General features: G+C 43.0%; 1 protein-coding gene across 1 annotated transcript in view; it reads left to right on the top strand.

Annotated features, from left to right (window-relative positions):
• LOC124605202 (kazrin) overlaps positions 1–23,447 on the top strand; it is a 1,111,833-nt gene that overhangs the window by 874,963 nt on the left and 213,423 nt on the right. Inside the window, exon 7 of the mRNA XM_047136736.1 lies at positions 3,763–3,890. Coding sequence (XP_046992692.1) covers positions 3,763–3,890 — 128 coding nt within the window. The remainder of the gene's footprint in view (positions 1–3,762; positions 3,891–23,447) is intronic.

The following is a 23,447-nucleotide window of genomic DNA, read 5'->3' on the forward strand; positions in this document are numbered from 1 at the left end:
AGAAAGCAGGTGTTGACAGATGTGAAAATTACCGAACTATCAGCTTAATAAGTCACAGCTGCAAAATACTAACACGAATTCTTTACAGACGAATGGAAAAACTAGTAGAAGCCAACCTCGGAGAAGATCAGTTTGGATTCCGTAGAAACACTGGAACACGTGAGGCAATACTGACCTCACGACTTATCTTAGAAGTAAGATTAAGGAAAGGCAAACCTACGTTTCTAGCATTTGTAGACTTAGAGAAAGCTTTTGACAATGTTGACTGGAATACTCTCTTTCAAATTCTAAAGGTGGCAGGGGTAAAATACAGGGAGCGAAAGGCTATTTACAATTTGTACAGAAACCAGATGGCAGTTATAAGAGTCGAGGGACATGAAAGGGAAGCAGTGGTTGGGAAGGGAGTAAGACAGGGTTGTAGCCTCTCCCCGATGTTGTTCAATCTGTATATTGAGCAAGTAGTAAATGAAACAAAAGAAAAATTAGGAGTAGGTATTAAAATTCATGGAGAAGAAATAAAAACTTTGAGGTTCGCCGATGACATTGTAATTCTGTCAGAGACAGCAAAGGACTTGGAAGAGCAGTTGAATGGAATGGACAGTGTCTTGAAAGGAGGATATAAGATGAACATCAACAAAAGCAAAACAAGGATAATGGAATGTAGTCTAATTAAGTCGGGTGATGCTGAGGGAATTAGATTAGGAAATGAGGCACTTAAAGTAGTAAAGGAGTTTTGCTATTTGGGGAGCAAAATAACTGATGATGGTCGAAGTAGAGAGGATATAAAATGTAGGCTGGCAATGGCAAGGAAAGCGTTTCTGAAGAAGAGAAATTTGTTAACATCCAGTATAGATTTAAGTGTCAGGAAGTCATTTCTGAAAGTATTCGTATGGAGTGTAGCCATGTATGGAAGTGAAACATGGACGATAAATAGTTTGGACAAGAAGAGAATAGAAGCTTTCGAAATGTGGTGCTACAGAAGAATGCTGAAGATTAGATGGGTAGATCACATAACTAATGAGGAAGTATTGAATAGGATTGGGGAGAAGAGAAGTTTGTGGCACAACTTGACCAGAAGAAGGGATCGGTTGGTAGGACATGTTCTGAGGCATCAAGGGATCACCAATTTAGTATTGGAGGGCAGCGTGGAGGGTAAAAATCGTAGAGGGAGACCAAGAGATGAATACACTAAGCAGATTGAGAAGGATGTAGGTTGCAGTAGGTACTGGGAGATGAAAAAGCTTGCACAGGATAGAGTAGCATGGAGAGCTGCATCAAACCAGTCTCAGGACTGAAGACCACAACAACAACAACATTATACAAGGCGTCCTTCCTAAGAGACGTCAGTCGTATTTTCCCTGGTGTTTTCTCAAATATTTACGATTTCGTTTTTTCAATGAAGTCATCGCAAACAAATATTGCTCATCATGACTTTCAAGGGACGCACGTTGTAGACGGAAAATGTTGGTTTGTTTCCAATGACAAACAAAATTATTTTTAAAGCGGAATTTTACCTTCCAATTCGGTAGAACGATACCAAATTAGCCTGATTAATATTCGTTGTATCAAAATGTACTAATAAGGACAGTAAAACACGAATAATAATCAATACTGTAGCAGCAACAGCACCGCCCTGGTATTGGAATGCAGCACTGCCGCACAGCCCCGGCCGGGGTACTGGTTATTCTTCGTGTTTTACTGTCCCTGTTAAAACATATCGATAAAACAAATATCGCACGAGGCTAATCTGGGACCGCTCTAGCGAATGATCATGTAAAATCCTCTTTAAAATTGATGTGGACACTGGGCTTCGCATGAAAGACGTGACCAGCAGTGTTTGTCTGCGCTGACGACAGCTACACATTTCAAAAATTGTAAATATGTGTCGAAACATCAGAGAAAATGACCCGGGGGCCCTTTCGGAAGGACACACGGCTTGTCGCTTGTAATACACTACTGGCCATTAAAATTGCTACACTGCGAAGATGATGTGCTACAGACGCGAAATTTAACTGACAGGAAGAAGATGCTGTGATATGCAAATGACTATCTTTTCAAGCAAGGTTGGCGCCGGTTGCGACACCTACAACGTGCTGACGTGAGGAAAATTTCCAACCGATTTCTCATACACAAACAGCAGTTGGCCGGCCTTGCATGGTGAAACGTTGTTGTGATGCCTCGTGTAAGGAGGAGATATGCGTTCCATCACGTATGACTTCGATAAAGGTCGGATTGTAGCCCATCGTGATTGCGGTTTATCGTATCGCGACATTGCTGCTCGCGTTGGTCGAGATACAATGTTAGTAGAATATGGAATCGGTGGGTTCAGGAGGGTAATACGGAACGCCGTGCTGGATCCCAACGGCCTCGTATGACTAGCAGTCGAGATGACAGGCATCTTATCCGGATGGCTGTAACGGATCGTGCAGCCACGTCTTGATCCCTGAGTCAACAGATGGGGACGTTTGCAAGACAACAACCATCTGCACGAACAGTTCGACGACGTTTGCAGCAACATGGACTATCAGCTCGGAGACCATGGATGCGGTTACCATTGACGCTGCATCACAGGCAGGAGCGCTTGCGATGGTGCACTCAACGACGAAACTGGGTGCACGAATGGCAAATCGTCATTTTTTTCGGATGAATCCAGGTTCCGTTTACAGGATCATGGTGGTCGCACATTGGAAGCGTGTATTCGTCATCGCCATACTGGCGTCATCGCCATACTGGCGTATCACCCGGCGTGATGGTATGGTGTGCCATTGGTTACACGTCTCGGTCACCTCTTGGTCGCACTGAGGCACTTTGAACAGTGGACGCTACATTTCAGATGCGTTACGACCCGTGGCTCTACCCTTCATTCGATCCCTGTGAAACCCTACATTTCAGCAGGATAATGCACGACCACATGTTGCAGGTCCTTTACGGACCTTTCTGGATACAGAAAATGTTCGACTGCTGCCCCGGGCAGCACATTCTCCAGATCTCTCACCAATTTAAAACGTCTGATCAATGGTGGCCGAGCAACTGGCTCGTCACAATGCGCCAGTCACTACTCTTGAAGAACTGTGGTATCGTGTTGAAGCTGCATGGGCAGCTGTACCTGTACACGCCATCCAAGCTCTGTTTGACTCAATGCCCAGGCGTATCAAGGCCGTTATTACGGCTAGAGGTAGTTGTTCTGGGTACTGATTTCTCAGGATCTATGCACACAAATTGAGTGAAAATGTAATCACATGTCAGTTTTAGTATAATATATTTGTCCAATGAATAGCCGCTTATCATCTGCATTTCTTCTTGGTGTAGCAATTTTAATGGCCAGTAGTGTACAAAAGCACACGAAAATCTGTATATCGACACCTTTCTTTATGTTTAACCAGAAAGTAGTTATTATTGTCGGCTCCCCGGATGTTCACATCGCCGCAGGCTTTTATCTCCACTTTATAAACGGGCTGCGCCGTTTTGTTAGACTCCTGTACGGTTCTGTGGCGCTGGGCTTTAAATTTTGACAGACTTATGCCTTTGAGGTCGCATAGTGGCAAGACGCTGGATTCGCTTTCCATGCTGTAGTGAATCAAATCCTCATCCAGCCATCCAAATCCATATCTCCCATGGTTTCCCTAAATCACTGTAGGCAATCATAAGGCCAATTTCCTTCGCTGCCCTTCACGAATCTCATCGTGTGATCTGTGTAGATTCAGAATTAAATATAGTACAATTGCTTGTCACCTGGCTGAGCGATTTCTTTGAATGTTTCAGCTTTGAAGGCCGACCGGAAGAGGTTAAAAGCCGAGAAATTCGACCTGTTGAACCAGATGAAGCAGCTGTACGGGACGTTGGAAGACAAGGAGAAGGAGCTGCGCGATTTCATCAGGAATTACGAACAGGTAAGAAGGTGGGCGTGGCGAAGCACGCTGTCGGCATGTGCCCCGCACCACAGCCAGCCCCGCCGCACTCTCGGTCACCCTCGCTCCCTCTGCCATCGCAGTACGAATGTCCCCTTCTAGCTCCGTCACGCTTGGTATTCACAAACCAGCTCTGTGCACCGCCCACCTCACTAGACCGACTCAGGCACGTATCACGTAGAGAGCGATATCGCTTTGCAGACAGTACAACGTCTTCGGATGGTCGATGACACTACATTAGTCCTACTGCCATATCAGTTATGACGTTCTTATGTGTTGCACGAATGTTCCATTTCATGAAGGAGACTAGAACTCGGCTACGAGTTTTAAAAGTTTGAGTAACTGTATGAGGCAACGAACTATCGAGTCCGTCGTATGACAATCATTTATCAAGACTGTTTAAATGGTAAAGCTTTTTCCGTTTGACTTTGTATACAATTCTTGGTAACCTACATGATACTTTCATTTTGTATCGTGACATACCAAGCAAGCGGCATTAACATGACGATTCGTGTATGGTCAAATAATGAATATGATGTTTTTCATAAAAAAGGCAACACGCAATGTAACTATGTAAAAGTTTTCTTTTTTAAAAAAAATTACCGCTACCAGTCACAAACTTTGTCAAATATTGTATTACTTATTTATTTAGCGACATATTTCGAGGGTTATACCTCATCTTCAGGCTAAATAACATTACAAAAACAACTTTACAATAAGGTCATACTGATGTTACATAGTCTTTTCGTAAATGCCGTGGTCATCCTGTGGAAGAAGAGAAAACTTAGTAAGAGGCGATGTCACTTTGGAAGCTGGACTGATGTTTGCAAGAAAATGTTTTGTAAAGGTCACTCGCTTTGTTCTTCTGGAGTGGCAGTCTCGTTGTGATGCGTTGCGGTGTTTCCGTTTCCGTGGCTCTCTTGGTCGCTGTTCACAAATTGTCACTAACATAGCAGTAACTTGGAAACACGATCATAAACAGTTTTGTAGTGCAGTGGACAACTGTTTGTGATCGTGTTTCCAAGTTACTGCTATGTTAGTGACAATTTGTGAACAGTTACAAAGAGAGCCACGGAAATGGAAACACCGCAACACATCACAACGAGACTGCCACCGCAGAAGAACAAAGTGAGTGACCGTTACAAAACATTTTCGTGCAAACATCGGTCCAGCTTCCAAAGTGACATCGCCTCTTACTAAGTTTTCTCTTCTTCCACAGGATGACCACGGCATTTACGAAAAGACTATGTAACATCTGTATGACCTTATTGTAAAGTTGTTTTTGTGATGTCATTTAGCCTGAAGATGAGGTAGAACCCTCGAAACAAGTCGTTAAATAAATAAGTAATACAATAGTTGACAAAGTTTGTGACTGGTAGCGGTAATTTTAAAAAACACCTCTACATATTTCTTGAGTCAGTCACGGTCGAAAAATAGTCAAAATAGCTTCAAATGCAATGTAACTGATTTCGAGGAACTACGCTACTATTTGTGTATGCAGCGACACCCAGAAGGAATGTTCTGAATCACTCCAAAATCGGAGGGTATGCAGAATAGTGAAACCATAGCAAATGATTATGGGTGCAGAATCATCCCACATACTTGAGACAAGCAGTGCCCTCTTCTGTGTGACCAAACACATCAGTGTTATGTTAGGCGCAGCTGGTGTGGAGTCGCCAAATGAAATGGAAACGTTCAAGCAAGTGCCAGTATCTTCGACGACGTCAAAGGACGCATCATTACCATGTGACTGAGCTCGGGTAGATTGGTTGGTCTCCGGGAAACGGGTTTTTGCTGCTGTGACAATACAGCAAAAACAGAGGAAGCTGCAACGTCAGTGATGCGTGTATGGAACAAGTGATCCAGAAGAGGGGGTACTGAACTACGAGATGTGAACGCAGAGCAAGAAGCCCGACATCTCGTCCACGTGGCTGTAACCGATAGAACAACTTGGTCCACACTGTTCGTTCAACGCTGAAACACTGCAACACGTGTGGAAGATATGCGTCGACGGTTCGACGTCGTCTGTTGAGGGCTGTACTGGTAGCACGCATGCCATTGCACCGGCTTCCACTGACCATAAACCACATACACCACTGACTGCAATATACACTTGAATGCCGCCACTTGCGTGCCGAGTGCCAACAAGTAACGCCCCACACGAGTCCTGTTCAGCTTGTCCTACGGTGATGACCGCGTACATGTTAGACGCAACCGCAGCGAACACAGTAGGGCTGAAGGACATCATCTTTACCCCAGTGACTGTTATAAGATTTTATTACACTACGAGGTGTGGCTAGAAAAAAAACGGACTAGTACTGGTGAAACAATAAAACGAATGCAATAAGGCTGAAAGTCGCGTGGCCTGTCACGTGACTCTCGCTCCGCCTACTGCTCGAGTTTCATCTGCCTCCTGCACTCAGTCTGCCCGTGGCGTCTGTTTTAAGTAGTTGACTTTTTGTCTGTGCGTCGGAAAATGTTGAGTGTACAGAAAGAACAGCGTGTTAACATCAAATTTTGTTTCAAACTAGGAAAATCTGCAAGTGAAACGTTTGTAATGTTACAACAAGTGTACGGCGATGATTGTTTATCGCGAACACAAGTGTTTGAGTGGTTTAAACGATTTAAAGATGGCCGCGAAGACACCAGTGATGACACTCGCACTGGATGACCATTGTCAGCAAAAACTGATGCAAACATTGAAAAAATCGGTAAACTTGTTCGACAAGATCGCCGTTTAACAATCAGAGCAGTGTCTGAGTTAACAGGAGTTGACAAGGAAAGTGTTAGGCAGACTTTTCATGAAAGTTTCAACATGAACAAAGTGTGTTCAAAAATGGTTCCAAAGTGTCTCACAATTGAACAGAAGGAACGCCGAAGAATGATTTGTTCTGACATCCTGGAAAACATTGAAAGTGATCCCACCTTCTTACAAAATGTTATTACTTGCGATGAATCGTGGTTTTTTACTTACGATCCCGAAACTAAACGCCAATCGATGCATTGGAAAACTCCTGGTTCTCCACGACAAAAAAAGCACGAATGTCAAAATCGAAATTCAAGGCAATGATGATTGTTTTTTTTTTTTTTTTACATCAAAGGGATTGTGCACATTGATTGGGTACCAGAGGGACAAACAGTGAATCAGCATTACTACATTAGCATCCTGGCTACCCTACGTGAGCGAGTACGGAGAAAACGGAACGATTTGTGGAGAAAAAAGTCATGGATCCTTCACCAAGACAATGCCCCAGCTCACAGTGCGTTGTCAGTGAAGACGTTTTTGGCAAAACACAACATTCCCATCTTAGATCATCCACCCTACTCACCTGATTTGGCCCCCTGTGACTTTTTTCTTTTCCCTAAAGTCAAGTCAGCTTTGAAAGGAACTAGATTTGAGACTGTTGAAGCAGTAAAAGAAAAAGCGACGGAAGTAATGTTTGGACTTACCGAAAATGATCTGCAGCATTGCTATGAACAGTGGAAAATTCGTATGGAGCGGTGTAGAGACCGAGGAGGAGAGTACATTGAAGGAGATAACATGAAATTGTAAATAATTGTAAATAAATGTTTTTTCCAGCATCAGTCCGGTTTTTTTCTAGCCGCACCTCGTATTGCAATTTCGGCCTTAGGCCATTATCAAGTGCTGATATTATGGCTTCAAGCCCTGTCAACGTGATGTAAGCTGACACATTTGTATGTCGTTGTCAGTACTGTTAAATACACTAGTGACGTCACGAGTGTATTTAACAGTATTGACGACGACATACAAATGTGTCAGCTTACATTACGTTCACATGGCTTAAAGCCATAATCTCAGCACTTGATAATGGCCTAAGGCCGAAACTGAAATAGTGTAATAAAAACTTATAACAGTCACTGGCGTAAAGATGATGTCTTTAAAAAAAAAATTATGGCTGTGGATCCCAGCTACAACAAGTTTATTCACAGTAGGGCTGCATTGAGCTGCATAATGGATAAACGCAAATCTTGTTCTTCTTCACAACTATTTGCTCTTTGTCTTTATTCACACATCTCCATGGTCTACGCCTTATAAGAAAGTCATAAGTGGTGCTGATTCCTTGGCGTCCATCTATTAGCGAAACATTTTCAGAATAGCCCGTTTCTATTCTTTAATAATCACTGGCTGCTGATCGTCTTGTTCTTCCTCGTCAGCATCTTCCATATTCCTAATGACTGCAGCTGGATGATCCGGCATGCATGACAATCCATCTGCTGCTGTATTTTGCAATCCCTCTTCGCATATAATCTCAAAGTCGTATTCTTCCGGTTTAAATTTGAACATTGATCTTGAAGATCACTTATAAGCGCCAAGCATTTCAGTGGTCTGCAGTCAGTACACCTATAAATTTTCTTCCGTACACATAAGGTCGGTACTGTCCCACTGTCCACATTATGGCTTAGGAGCTATTGCTCAATCGTATTGTATCCTCTCTAGGCGTGGTTCAGCGATCTGAATGCAAAGGCCACTGGTAAATCCTGTCATAATCCTCCTTGATTCAGAAAGGTAGCTATCGATCCTCATTAGAGTCTGCACTTATATGCCAAGCATATGCGACCAGTGATGGATCATCTCTACATTAATCAATCGAAGACATGATGTCAAACGACTTTGGATGTTCGTCGAAATGTGGTACACTCAACTGAGCACAGCGACTGTCGATGCCAATTCTGCTCTTCGCACCAAATCCCATGGGCTGTTATGACGGTTTGCAGGAAAAGTGTTTGGCAGTTACACGTGTCAGTGAAAAGTTCAGCAATGTCCGCCTCAGCAGCTACAGGATGTGCGTGACAGACTGCTAACTGAAGGGGTCAGGCTCGATTCCCAACCAGGTCGCTCGGGACTGGGTGTTGTGTTCTCCTCATCTTCGTACCGTCATAACTGATACGAAAATTACCTACATTTCGTCATATGACAAGTCTGAGCCTATGTAACTTAGTTCCAGGCACGGCTTGACCCTAACGAATGATCTGAATCATCCAAACACATTGTCGTGTCTTCTTTCCCATTTGAGATGGTTGTATGGACATGTGCCAAAAGCCAAAAGATTTTAAAGTAAAAAAAAAAAATACTTGAGCAGTTTCTGTCTCTTGCCCAGCACAAAACAGGGTCTTTCACTTACGCAAATCTTTCTGAATCGTGGCATTCACATTGTCCTTGCTAGTCTCCATCTGTCTCTGCGACTGCGTCACTTGTACTTCAGTGATGTCTAACGACCGGATCGAACAAGAAACATCGTCAATAAAAAAAATGGCTCTGAGGACTATGGGACGTAACATCTGAGGTCATCAGTCCCCTAGAACTTAGAACTACTTAAACCTAACTAACCTAAGGACATCACACACATCCATGCCCGAGGCAGGTTTCGAACCTGCGACCGTAGCGGTCACGCGGTTCCAAACTGAAGCGCTTAGAACCGCACGGCCACAACGGCCGGCCCATCGTCAATAGTTGCCGTTTCAAGAGCGTTTGAACCAGTCGTAAACACATTTTAGTTTCGAGGCTTCTGTTCCATACACTCGCAGGAATATTTCATGTGTTTCTGTCAACAGCTTTCTCAGTTCGTAACAAAAATTGGTACTAATGCATTGCTCTATTGCTCTAAGGCAACAATCTTCATACTGGCAACATTCGACTGACTGAAGCAGAAAGACACAGAACGTTCCTAGCCACTACAGTCAAAGGTACGTCGTTCTAATCCCCACACTTGGAAATAAGAAACTAACGAAAATAAATATTTACTACTGTTATTTACCAGAATAATTACCAACTTAAAACAGCATTTTGGACTCAAAGTAACGACCGCCAGTCTCAACGCATAAATTGCAACGACAGATAAAATTTTTCTGCATTCTCTCAAATATCCTTGTTTTCTGTTGTGCAATGACAGCTGACTTGGACCCTACTAACTAGTTTCTATTCAAATGCATCCTTTATTTCACGACCTCAGTCGCACGTTTATTTTTGTTAATGACTAGCTTGGGGCAATATCTGATCATCTGTAGACCTATAGAGCAGCAGTGCAACAGATCGTCCAAAGATGATTAAATTCAATGCAATCTCTCTGAACGAGTATGTCGGCAATAGTGAGTTTCTCTTTAGTTTCTACAGGGGTTCCATATATGAACGAATTCATGTACCCCCGCTAGAAAAAATGCATCGCAGTGAGATCTGGCGATTGCATTGGGCATGGAATAGCAGTTCCCAGTTCAACAATGAGGATATCTGTTGATCAGATGTTCACAGACATTATTGTCGAAGCAGGAAGGCAGTGGCAGCACATCTCGAATGAAGATACACTATTCATGTATGGTGGCAGCAAATAAGACACTATTAGTATCGGGTAAAATTGTAATACGCATAGTGTCCCAGAAATGTTACAAAAAACTTAGAGGGGTTGTAGAGGGTGTCTTGAAGATCAAATAGAGGCTAGGACCCATGTCGGAAAACTTCATTCAATGACCCTACAGAGTGTCAAAGTTATAGGCGCCTGCGCCTACCACTAGGCCACCCCTATGGCAGCAAATGTGACTATGTATGCTGAACGCTGTAAGCGGAACGCCTCGCAATGTTATTTGTTATTCAGTGACCATGACTGATTTCCGCAACGGCCAGTGAAGAAGCTGCTGCATAGAAAGGGGTTGTCTCCTATTAAAGCAATGCTCTGTTGCCTTGGTGGATGACGGTTTCAGACACAGTTTTCCTCTGTAGTTTATTTTTCTCCTGGAACAGTCTAAAATCTCCAATGATTTTCAATGTAAGGAGGATAATAAAGTACACGTGGAAACATATTTCCGCAACTTGTTTTCTACAGAGACAATGGAGCATCGCATTCATAGGAAACAAGCCCTGTCTACGCAGCAACTAACTCCACCTTCTCCGTCGGCGATCACTGAATAATAAACAACATTGAGAGACGTTCCGCCTACGATCCGTCAGCGTAAAAAGTCAGGTTTGCCGCCCAAGGGCCTAATGGCAGGCGCCGGCACCTATAACTAATACGCTGTCGTTGGTTGACGTTTAAGGACATGGGTTCCTATCCTCAACTTGTTCCTCAAGAGACCCACTACCACATTTAGAAGCTTGTCGCAACATTTCTGAGACAGCCTGTTTACAATAATACAGGAACATTGCTGGTATCTGAGACAGGCATGATTTCCATCACTCACGGTGTAGCTGTTGAAGTATCTGAAAACACCACCACAGTTGAAAGAGGCGTCATCCGTGAACAATACAAACTTCAGGCGGCTAAGCACTGCAGTACTGCGCTAAATACTGTTTGCACGTGATTTTTACGATAGGACGATCTATGCTGCTCTGTATTCTACGAATTGTGATTTTCACGGGCATCTTGACGACAAATTTCCAAGTTCTATTGCTTTACATGTCGATCATCACAAGAACCTAACTACGTAGACGTACTGTGTTTAATTTTCGCATCCAGACCACTGAGTGACGCTGCGACGTAAGTGTTGGACAAGGGACTACATAGGGTGTCCCAGGAGGAATGGTCAATATTCAGGGATATGAGAGGAACGACAATTCGAAGCAAGAAAGTCTAGTAAACATGGACCCTGAAATGTATAGGTACCTTAAGAGCTATGAACACTTGTTCAATCGAAGACATGTGTTTCACAGTTTCTAAGATGAAGAAGAGTTGTTAGGTCTTAAGGTATGCATATTACAGCCTATGGAGTGGCCGAGCGGTTAAAGTCGCCACAGTCTGGAACCGTACGACCGCTACGGTCGCAGGTTCGAATCCTGCCTCGGGCATGGATGTGTGTGATGTCCTTAGGTTAGTTAGGTTTAAGTAGTTCTAAGTTCTAGGGGACTTATGACCACAGCAGTTGAGTCCCATAGTGCTCAGAGCCATTTTTTTTACAGCCTATGTTTACTTGATTGTTTTGCTGTGAATAATCCTTCCTGTCATATCCCAGAATAGTGACTGTTCCCTCTGGGACACCCTATATTCTGCGGTCACTCCAAAGACTTTGTCCACCAATGATTTTATCAGTGCAGTTGGGAAGGATGAAACCACCCAGTGAGACTGCTGGAAAAATAAGTGAGAGAAATGCAGGACCGTATCTACGACACCCGCGTCCAAGCTGAACGTCACCAATGAAGAAAGAAAATCGATCCGATCTTTAACAGAGGACACAGTAATAGTAATTTTACCTGCTGATGGGTTTACTGCAAGACTCAGCGTATCGTCACCTCTAGAAGGATCCAACGGATGCATCACAAAGGAAGACATCTTTCCTCTTTAAACCCAGCCAGTTTCCTGACTTAAGAGTACAAATGCCAGTTCCACCACGACTGCCAAAGATACACAAAGAAGGAGTTCGGTTGTGCCCCATTTTGAGCACTATAGGAGCCCCAGTGTAACACCGAACAAAACATCTAGTTTCTATTTTGAGCCCCTTGTTACTGAAATGTGAATACCATATTCGGAATTCAGAAGATTTTATGAGGCAACTGAAGAACCTGCGAATCAAACCAGCCGACGTACTAATGAGTTATGAAGCGGTCTCTTTGTCCACGCGACTGCCCCTTGTGGATTCACTACACCCCACAGTATCTAAGCTGGAAGGGGACATCTTAACAACCTTTTGAGCATGTTCTTACCTCGACTTACTTTGGCGAACCAAAATAGCAATTCGTCAGTATCACCTGAAAATGACGAGCAGCTGTCTCGTGGAATTATTGCACGATTTACGCAACACCATCAAACGCAACGCCGGTGAACCATTCAGGAAGTGGTAAACTCCGCTGTGTTCACATCACGAAGGACTGGGTACTGTTTGTCAAAGTAGCGCTGCCTCATTCAAGACCTCTTAACGCTGGAAATACCAGTATTCATTTCCGCCCATTACTGTCTTATCTCCAGATACTCAGTTAAAAATCCTCTGAAATTCCTATAATTTTCACCCTCAAGTTTGTAAGACCCTGTATGCTTTAGATTAGAGTGTTTGGTGCGACACTGCATTTCATAACATGTCTCTCCATATGCATGTGCACGCATGCATTTTAACATCTGTTGTCATTTAGATACGGTCGAACATTTATTATGTTGTCCGATGTACTGTAGTAATATTAAGATTTATTGAAGGTTTAAAACATTTTAGATCCCTTGTTTCGAATTTTAGGGTCAATGTTTCTTTATTTCATCGGCCTCTTGACACGCACTACCGTCTGATTTTGGCATATGATCATTAGCAAGTGTTTCCTTAAATAGCTAACACACCGACGAATAACGTCGACTGAGTAGTGATAACAGAAGCTCGCAGCACATTAGAGACGTTAAAAGTTTGCTACTTACATGACTGACTAAAGTTGAAGTTCCACCTAAATTTCAGGGCCATTGTAACAATGTGAGAGATCATATTTCTTCAACTTGGAACTCACATTTTTCTTTTCGTTAGTCTTCAGTGTGGCAGTGATGAATTGCTGCTTTCTGCCACGATCATTTATAAAAATATTCAAGGGTAGATTTGAAATACTAAAATGTTTAAGTATTTACATATTTTTAATTATTATAAAGAACGATTGCAAGTTGGTGATGATAAAAAAATCTTTGTAGTTTGTGATATTGATGGTACCCATTATGATAAACACGAAACACTGTACGAAACTGTAGAATCTGCACCAGTAAAGTAGAAGTTTGGAGTAAAAGGCTTAAGTAGTGCTCTGAGGATTTGGTATGGCTTAGGCTTTCGGGGTTTTACAATTCATTTTCTGTTCCTAAATGTAGGGTGAACTTCTTGAGCTCTAAGCCACTGTTATGGTCCTCGCAGTCAAATACCAGGAGAGATTCTACTACGAGAGGAGGAGTCCCAGTTGAAAATACACTGGCGGGGAAAAGATCGCAAGATCAGGAAGGTGTTGCGCGATATAAACGGATATTATAATTAGATGGAACACCTGGAGTCGTCCTTTCGATGTTATTTATTATATAGCTACCAGTTTCGGTGATACAGTTGGCCATCTTCACGACCTAACTGGCACTGAGGACGTTAACTCTAATAGTATACACGATCCCGTCAGCGGCCAACATCTATACACTGGTTTCCGTAGACTACCATAACAATGATTCTGTGTCTGCAACCATTAACGAAAAACTGAGTTGGTAGCGCCATTTGCGACTCAGTGGTCTCAAGCGAGAGGTCAGTGTAGAGCAGGATGGAAGTCTGTTGTGTTCTGTGATGAAAGCTGGTTCTGCTCGGCGCCAGTGATGGCCGTGTGTAGAAAAGTTGGAGGCCAGTTGAGGGCCTGTAACCATCCTGTCAGTGTGCTAGACATGCTGGACCTGCGTCTAGAGTTATGGTCTGGGGTGCGATTTCGCATGACAGTAGGAGCACTATCGTGGTTATCCCACGCAGCCTGACTGTAGAATTGTTCTCCAGTCCGGTGATTCGACCTGTTGTGCTGCCATTCATGAACAGCATACCAGGGGATGTTTTCCAACAGGACAACGCTCGCCCACATACCGCTGTTGCAATCCAACATGCTCAACAGAGTGTCGACGTGTTGTCTTGACCTGCTCGAGCGACTGATCTGTCTCACGTACGGGACATCATTGGACGACAACTCCCACGTCATCCACAACCAAAATTAATGTTCCTACATTGACCGACAAAGTACAACAGGCATGGAAGTCCGTCCCACAAACTGACATCCGGCACCTGTGTAACACAATACATGCACGTTTTCATGTTTGCGTTCAACATTCTGGCGGTTACACCGGTTATTAATGTACCAGCATTTCAGATTTGCAGTAGCTTACCTCGCGCTTACATTAACCTGTGATCCTGCAATGTTAATCACTTAAATATGTTACCTAGACAAATATAATCCCAAAATTTCATTACTTTTTAATTATTTTTTGATGTTACGATTTGTTTCCGTCAGTGTATTTATGGAGGATTTTCTGTTCATTCATTTGCTTTATAACCAAGCCAATCATCCCGAGAATTTTTATTAGAACCACGGCTGGGAACCATTTTCAAATTAATTCTGTACTAGAAAAAAAAGAAAACGTCCTGTACAAGTAAGTGTACCTGTTTACGTGTACACAGAGTAAAGTCGAGGACTGATTTGTTCTGCTTGTACAGTAGCTGCTGACCGCAAGCGATGTCATCCACAGCGACTGGAGAATGGTGACGAGCAGCGTCGCCCTATCACTCATGCTATAAACTGAACCAATATCAGAGTGACCATGGGCGCACACTGTGTTGAGGTTAAAGACACCGTAACAGTGGGAAACTTTGTGGCGCTTTTAGTACCGTTTGTTACGTAACTTAAACTGCGACATTTAATTTCCACATATATCGGATTTCATAACCTTTCTTGCATTCACAGCGCCGGATTCTACATCTACATCTACATCTACATTTATACTACGCAAGCCACCCAACGGTGTGTGGCGGAGGGCACTTTACGTGCCACTGTCATTACCTCCGTTTTCTGTTCCAGTCCCGTAGGGTTCGCGGGAAGAACGACTGTCTGAAAGCCTCCGTGCACGCTCGAATCTCTCTAATTTTACATTCGTGATCTCCTCGGGAGGTATAAGTAGGGGGAAGCAATATATTCGATACCTCATCCAGAAACGCACCCTCTCGAAACCTGGACAGCAAGCTACACCGCGATGCAGAGCGCCTCTCTTGAAGAGTCTGCCACTTGAGTTTGCTAAACATCTCCGTAACGCTATCACGCTTACCAAATAACCCTGTGACGAAACGCGCCGCTCTTCTTTGGATCTTCTCTATCTCCTCCGTCAACCCGATCTGATACGGATCCCACACTGATGAGCAATACTCAAGTATAGGTCGAACGAGCGTTTTGTAAGCCACCTCCTTTGTTGATGGACTACATTTTATAAGGACTCTCCCAATGAATCACAACCTGGTACCCGCCTTACCAAAAATTAATTTTATATAATCATTCCACTTCAAATCGTTCAGCACGCATACTCCCAGATATTTTACAGAAGTAACTGCTACCAGTGTTTGTTCCGCTATCATATAATCATACAATAAAGGATCCTTCTTTCTATGTATTCGCAATACATTACATTTGTCTATGTTAAGGGTCAGTTGCCACTCCCTGCACCAAGTGCCTATCCGTTGAAAACCTTCCTGCATTTCGCTACAATTTTCTAATGCTGCAACTTCTCTGTATACTACAGCATCATTCGCGAAAAGCCGCATGGAACTTCCGACACTATCTACTAGGTCATTTACATATATTGTCAAAAGCAATGGTCCCATAACACTCCCCTGTGGCACGCCAGAGGTTACTTTAACGTCTGTAGAAGTCTCTCCATTGATAACAACATGCTGTGTTCTGTTTGCTAAAAACTCTTCAATCCAGCCACACAACTGGTCTGATATTTCGTAGGCTCTTATTTTGTTTATCAGGCGACAGTGCGGAACTGGTGGCCAAAATTGGAACTATTTTTTTCCAACGCATTAACGCGTTAGCATATCTACCAAGTTTCGCTGCCATACGACAATTACATCCCATTCTGCACTGCTGTGAGTAGGTGCACTTTAATTATAGCCACTCGGTATGTGCCAGTAGTCCTCTTCGAAGTCAAGTGGCGTAATATCAGAAGACCAGCGAGGTTGAACACAGAAAAATCGTTTGTTTTGCCCTGCCGCGAACTTTCGAGACAAACAAGGCACGCTGCCGTGATAATGATCTTTTTGTACTTAAAGGAACGGAGATGATCGACTTAACTTTAAGAGTAGAATTGACTGTGGGTACAAGTAGTGATTTAAATTCGTTTTGTTTCAAATGCATTAATGAACCTTAATCAAAACAAATTATATAGAAAAACAAAACAATCTCACATATAACGCATAAATACAAGTCTACTTATTTTAAAAATCCTATTTTAAGACTTTAATCCTAATATGTAATAATATTTACTCCACATATATAATAAATATCATTGAATATCAAGAAGTCAAAGAAGTGATAGTAGTGTCGACAGCGAAAATTTCTCTGTCATTCAGCAAATATCACCAAAAGTAAAAACTGAACAGTAACAAAAACTAGAGGTTCACTGCAATTTTTTTACTCCCTGTCTCTCTGAAGGTTTTGACAGATGCGAGATAAGTGATAGAAATGGGGTTTACATATTAATAGCTTCTGTGGAAGCATTCGGGCATGAAACTGAAAATCTGGCTGTAAATCGAACTTCTTTTCAACGTCTCATTAAAAATTTATAGAAGCGAAACATGCAGATTTTGAGCACAAGATTGACATAAATGATTGTCAAGAATTAGTGTTGTAGTCGGATGGAAAGTTGCTCGCAGCGCTCAAAGGTGCTGAAAATGTATATGAGAGTATTAGTGACATCTCAAGGCAAGGAACAATGATGGGAGTCCCAGAAATCCCAAAATCTTCTGGAGAAGATCAAGCCATGGCTATTCATCAGGCGCTTCCGACGCCCGGGTTCCCGGGTTCGATTCCCGGCGGGGTCAGGGATTTTCTCTGCCTCGTGATGGCTGGGTGTTGTGTGCTGTCCTTAGGTTAGTTAGGTTTAAGTAGTTCTAAGTTCTAGGGGACTTATGACCACAGCAGTTGAGTCCCATAGCGCTCAGAGCCATTTTTTTATTCATCAGGCGTTAGAGAAGTGGGGTATAGCTGACAAACTTCGGGCACTTTGTTGTGATACGACAGTGAGCGATACAGGTGGAGTAAATGGCAACTGTAACAATCTATAAAAGTTGTTCAATCTTGACCTGTTATATCCCCACTGCCGGCATCTCATTTTTGAATTGGTGTTGCGGACCTATTTCAATTAACTTACGTCGGCAACTTCTGCCCCCAACACGGAATTCTTCAAGAAATTTAGAGTAACTTAGTTGAAACTCGACAAGAACGCTTACATGGCCGGTAGCAGTGAATGATCGGTAGAATGATGTACGGTATATTACTCTCAGATTTCTTGAAAACCAACCTTCTGCACAGAAACAAACGCGAGATGATTTTCGAAAACTGCTGGAGATAGAGATAACGTTTCTTCGCGGCATTCCAAAGAATGAGATGTCTTTTCACGTCCCAGGTGCATGGCAAAGTCCATATACCCATGCGAGTTATACATGTTTCAAAATCAATTTCACTTATCTGATACAACTAAATAACAAGAAAATGTATTTTTCTTGCGCGCGTGTCAACAGAAGCACTTAGGGCACCTTACCAGGATTTCCTATTCATGAGTCAACTGATAAGTTATTAGGATATTCATCCAGTAATCAGTTAGAGTATAATGGCTTTTCTGGAGACTAGAAATCTACTCTGTAGGAATCAGCATGGGTTTCGAAAAAGACGATAGTGCGAAACCCAGCTCGCGCTATTCGTCCACGAGACTCAGAGGGCCATAGACACGGGTCCGAGGTAGATGCTGTGTTTCTTGACTTCCACAAGGCGTTCGATACAGTTCCCCACAGTCGTTTAATGAACAAAGTAAGAGCATATGGACTACCAGACCAATTGTGTGATTGGATTGAAGAGTTCCTAGATAACAGAACGCAGCATGTCATTATCAATGGAGAGAAGTCTTCCGAAGTAAGAGTGATTTCAGATGTGCCGCAGGGGAGTGTCGTAGGACCGTTGCTATTCACAAGATACATAAATGACCTTGCGGATGACATCGGAAGTTCACTGAGGCTTTTTGCCGATGATGCTGTGGTATATCGTGAGGTTGTAGCAATGGAAAATTGTACTGAAATGCAGGAGGATCTGCAGCGAATTGACGCATGGTGCAGGGAATGGCAATTGAATCTCAATGTAGACAAGTGTAATGCGCTGCGAATACATAGAAAGAAAGATTCCTTATCATTTAGCTACAATATAGCAGGTCAGCAACTGGAAGCAGTTAATTCCATAAATTATCTGGGAGTACGCTTTATGAGTGATTTAAAATGGAATGATCATATAAAGTTGACCGTCGGTAAAGCAGATGCCAGACTGAGATTCATTAGAAGAATCCTAAGAAAATGCAACCCGAAAACAAAGGAAGTAGGTTACAGTACGGTTGTTCGTCCACTGCTTGAATACTGCTCAGCAGTGTGGGATCCGTACCAGGTAGGGTTGATAGAGAGATAGAGAAGATCCAACGGAGAGCAGCGCGCTTCGTTACAGGATCATTTAGTGATCGGGAAAGCGTTACGGAGATGACAGATAAACTCCATTGGAAGACTCTGCAGGAGAGACGCTCAGTAGCGGTACGGGCTTTTGTTGAAGTTTCGAGAACATATCTTCACCGAGGAGTCAAGGAGTATATTGCTCCCTCCTACATATATCTGGCGAAGAGACCATGAGGATAAAATCAGAGAGATTAGAACCCACACAGAGGCATACCGACAATCCTTCTTTCCACGCACAATACGAGACTGGAATAGAAGGGAGAACCGATAGAGGTACTCAAGGTACCCTCCGCCACACACCGTCAGGTGGCTTGCAGAGTATGGATGTAGATGTAGATGTAGATGTAGATATAGCTGCTGAAAAAGAATTTGCAGACACCTCTGGAACATGGTTGCAGAAACAACGGTTTTACTTTTTTTTACTTTTGTTTGATAATAATTGTTAAAAACCATATCAACAGCCAAGATTGCATAAAATATTTCTTTATTTAAGACAACCGGTTTCAATAGATTTTGCCGTCATCTTCAGTTCTTAAACTTTTTGTTGCAAAACATGTTCATTTTACGCTGAACTTGACTCACAAGACATCAAGTGGATAAAAACTAGCACGTTTTTTTTATAGTGTACTGGTTTTTATCCACTTTACTTCTTGTGCGTGAAGTTCAGCGAAAAATGAACATGTTTTACAACAAAATATTAACATGTTTTACACTAAAAAGTGTAAGGCGGGAAGGGACAGCAAAGTCTGGTGAAACCGGTTGTCTTAAATAAAGAAATATTTTATGCAATCTTGGCTGTTGAATGGTTTCCAACAATTAAAACAGATCCCGCTTCAGTAATCTCAAAATGAGAAAACTCCGTTTGATGACAATGTTCCAACAAAGGTTAAGGCAAATATAGCTAAAGCTGTCTCGAAATTACAAAAGTTGAAAAAGAGTACGCAAAAAACCAAGGTAAAACGTACGTTGTACACAAAAACGGTCTTTCTTTTTTTAGGAATGTTGACCTTTCATCATTTGCAACAGCTGTTCCGAAAACTTTCTAAGCAAAATTTCCGATAATTAACAATTTTCCCCGCGCTCTTCAAAGTGGAGAGATGACTCTCATTACAAAATGTGTAACGTAAAAACTTGAGGAGATGGTTGTTGTGAATGATGCAGAAAGAGGTGTGAAACTCATTCAGGCTCACAGCAACAGTCTCAGGTAGTTAAGGCACATTACCATTATAATATTACTGATATTTCAAAAAAATAATAAAATAGTATTACATTTATCACTTTTGCTGGTGGCAAAGCTTCTGAAAATGGTCAAATTGTGCACAGCATTTTTTTTAGTTTGTCATGTAATTGCATTCCACCATCCAGCATCAGATTCCCATCGGACCAACGAGAACGTTGACCGACAGCATTGTTTAAAGGCCAGTGACCGATCTCAAAATTACGCAGTTTGCGTCATTACCTTGCCCGGGTACTGACAGAAAAGATCGGTAACAGATATCTCAGGGACGCTGAAATAAAAGTTTGAAAAAGTAAATGCCAATTGAACACTAATAGGGTTCGGCTGTGGCCACCAAACAATTCATCAGCAACTCTCCTTCGCTGCAGCGTAAAAAAGTTCTAAAATGCAAGATAATAAATTGAGATGTGGCATCATGGAAGAGGAAAGTAGGTTCTTAATTCAAACACGGCTATTGAAATTAAATTAGCGTAATTATTTAACCAAAAGTTATGGATACGAGAGCGACACTTACATTTTGTAAGCCGGCCGCTGTGGCCAAGCGGTTCTAGGTGCTTCAGTCCAGAACCGAGCTGCTGCTACAGTCGCAGGTTAGAATCCTGCCTCGGGCAAGGCTGTGTGTGATGTCTTAGGTTAGTTAGGTTTAAGTAGTTCTAAGTCTAGGAGACTGACGACTTCAGATGTTAAATCCCATAGTGCTTAGAGCCATTTGACCCATTTGAACATTATGTGAAGCCGGCCGAAGTGGCCGTGCGGTTAAAGGCGCTGCAGTCTGGAACAGCAAGACCGCTACGGTCGCAGGTTCGAATCGTGCCTCGGGCATGGATGTTTGTGATGTCCTTAGGTTAGTTAGGTTTAACTAGTTCTAAGTTCTAGGGGACTAATGGCCTCAGCAGTTGAGTCCCATAGTGGTCAGAGCCATTTGAACCATTATGTGAAACAACCATCGAAAACAAACGAAAGAGAGAGAGAGAGCTCACAGCTACTGCTTTTATGTAGTCCAAAACAAATTACGGCGACTGCCTTTCAACTTGCTTTACAGATCAATATATAAACATTTCTCTGGAAACTTCTTTATCGGAACAGCAAAAAATGCATCCCTCATATTAAATCATGACCTTTTCTCCCTAGTTTACAGACATATTCACACAGAGAAAATTTATTCTTAATGTATTTTAGCTTTAATTAAACGTTTCGGGCACAAAAAAATCGTTCAAATGGCTCTGAGCTCTATGGGACTTAACATCTGTGGTCATCAGACTTAGAACTACTTAAACCTAACTAACCTAAGGACATCACACACATCCATGCCCGAGGCAGGATTCGAACTTGCGACCGTAGCAACAGCGCGGTTCCGGACTGAAGCGCCTAGAACCGCTCGGCAGCAACGGCCGGCGTTGGGGGCACATTCTATTAATTATTCAGAAGGCAGCTTCTTACCCATGAGTCAATTGATAAATTATCAGGAGGACTGAGAATCGATTTGTTTTGCGAATTTTTGCTGGACATCGTAGAAATTACGCAGCTGTTGTATCTATGTATATATTGAACCGGGAACGTAGAAACGACGGAGAGGCTCCGTCCCCGCCGTCAGTGGTACACAACCCCACAACAGGAGACAGCAGTCTGCTCACCCCACAGCCGCCCCACACCGAACCACCTAAGGTTATTGTGCGGACGCCACCGGAACGTCTCATTCTAGACGAGTGTAACCTCAATGTTTGCGTGGTAGAGTAATTATGGTGTACACGTACGTGGAGACAGTGTTTGCGCAGCAATCGCCGACATAGTTTAACTGAGGCGGAGTAAGGGCAACCAGCCCGTATTCGCCGAGGCAAATGAAAAACCGCCTTAAAAACCATCCACAGGCTGGCCGGCACACCGGACCTCGACACTAATCCGCCGGGCGGATTTGTGCCGGGGACCTGCGCACCTTCCTCCTCGGGAAGCTGCGCGTTAGACCGCGCAGCTAAGCGGGCGGTCACACAGTACCATGGTCACTCAGACCATCCCCTGGCGCGCAGTCTTTACGTTCGCTTTCCGTGAAGGTGTGTCAAATACTTGTATTTGAGTCACCTATTTGGGAAGCGAACGTGACAACTGCGTGCCAGGATATGGCTTGAGCATGGTACTGTGTACCGACACCTTCAGCCGCTAGGCAGACTAAATGAACTGCGACTATGGACTAAAGCAAACTTTTTCAGTATTGTATTCGTCACTGCTACACTGACAGTATGCCGGCAATGCAGTCCCCTACGGCACTGCGTAGGATCCTACGGTCTTGGCGTGCATCCGTGCGTCGCTGCGGTCCGGTCCCAGGCAACATTTAGATTCGTGTGATTTATCGTGTAACCAAAATGTCATGGATTCCTTTTAGTGCTATTGTGGATGATTCGCGGTACTAGTGTGCATGATCCGCCGGGCGGATTCGTGCCGGGGACCGGTACGCCTTCCCGATCGGGAAGCAGTGCGTTAAAGCGCACGGCCAGTCGGCCGGGCACCCAGCTATTACTAAAACTTCTCTTCGCAATAAATAATATTCAGTGTCAATTCAATCAAGTTATTTTTTGATTCTACAAAAATGAATGTTGTAAAATGAGGAATGTAACTAAAATAGCTTCTCAAATTGAAAATGTGGGCATTATGGGAAATAAACTGATCGTTTATTCAACTGTTCAACAAAAAAATTTTTTTCACTTTGTGTTTTGAATTCCTCGAATGAACTTTTTAGTAATATGAGTAAAAATGGTATTAAACAATTGTTGGGTTTACTTAAATGTATCATGCATTACTCTCACGAAAGCAAGTATACAGTGGAGATAAGAAAGAATACGATGTGTTTTAATAGACACAGGTGTTGCACATGCTACGTTCACCTTCGAGGCGTTTGAGAGTCACCAAGAATTTGTGAGACTGAGCTGCTGAGAATTCTTCCGGGTTGTATGGCCGTGGTCCATGGAACTCTTCAATCCCTGACGTTTCGTCAAAGGCTACGTTGGACATCTTCGGAAATGCTCCTGGTTGTGCTGAGTCTTACCGACTAGCGAGTCGGACGTCGAAGAGCGGCCTAAATACCGTGCAAAGTGGGCGTGGTCTGGATTTCACGTGATAGCAGAGATAAACCT

This window comes from Schistocerca americana, chromosome 3 (genome assembly GCF_021461395.2).
Source record: "Schistocerca americana isolate TAMUIC-IGC-003095 chromosome 3, iqSchAmer2.1, whole genome shotgun sequence".
Lineage (NCBI taxonomy): Eukaryota > Metazoa > Arthropoda > Insecta > Orthoptera > Acrididae > Schistocerca > Schistocerca americana.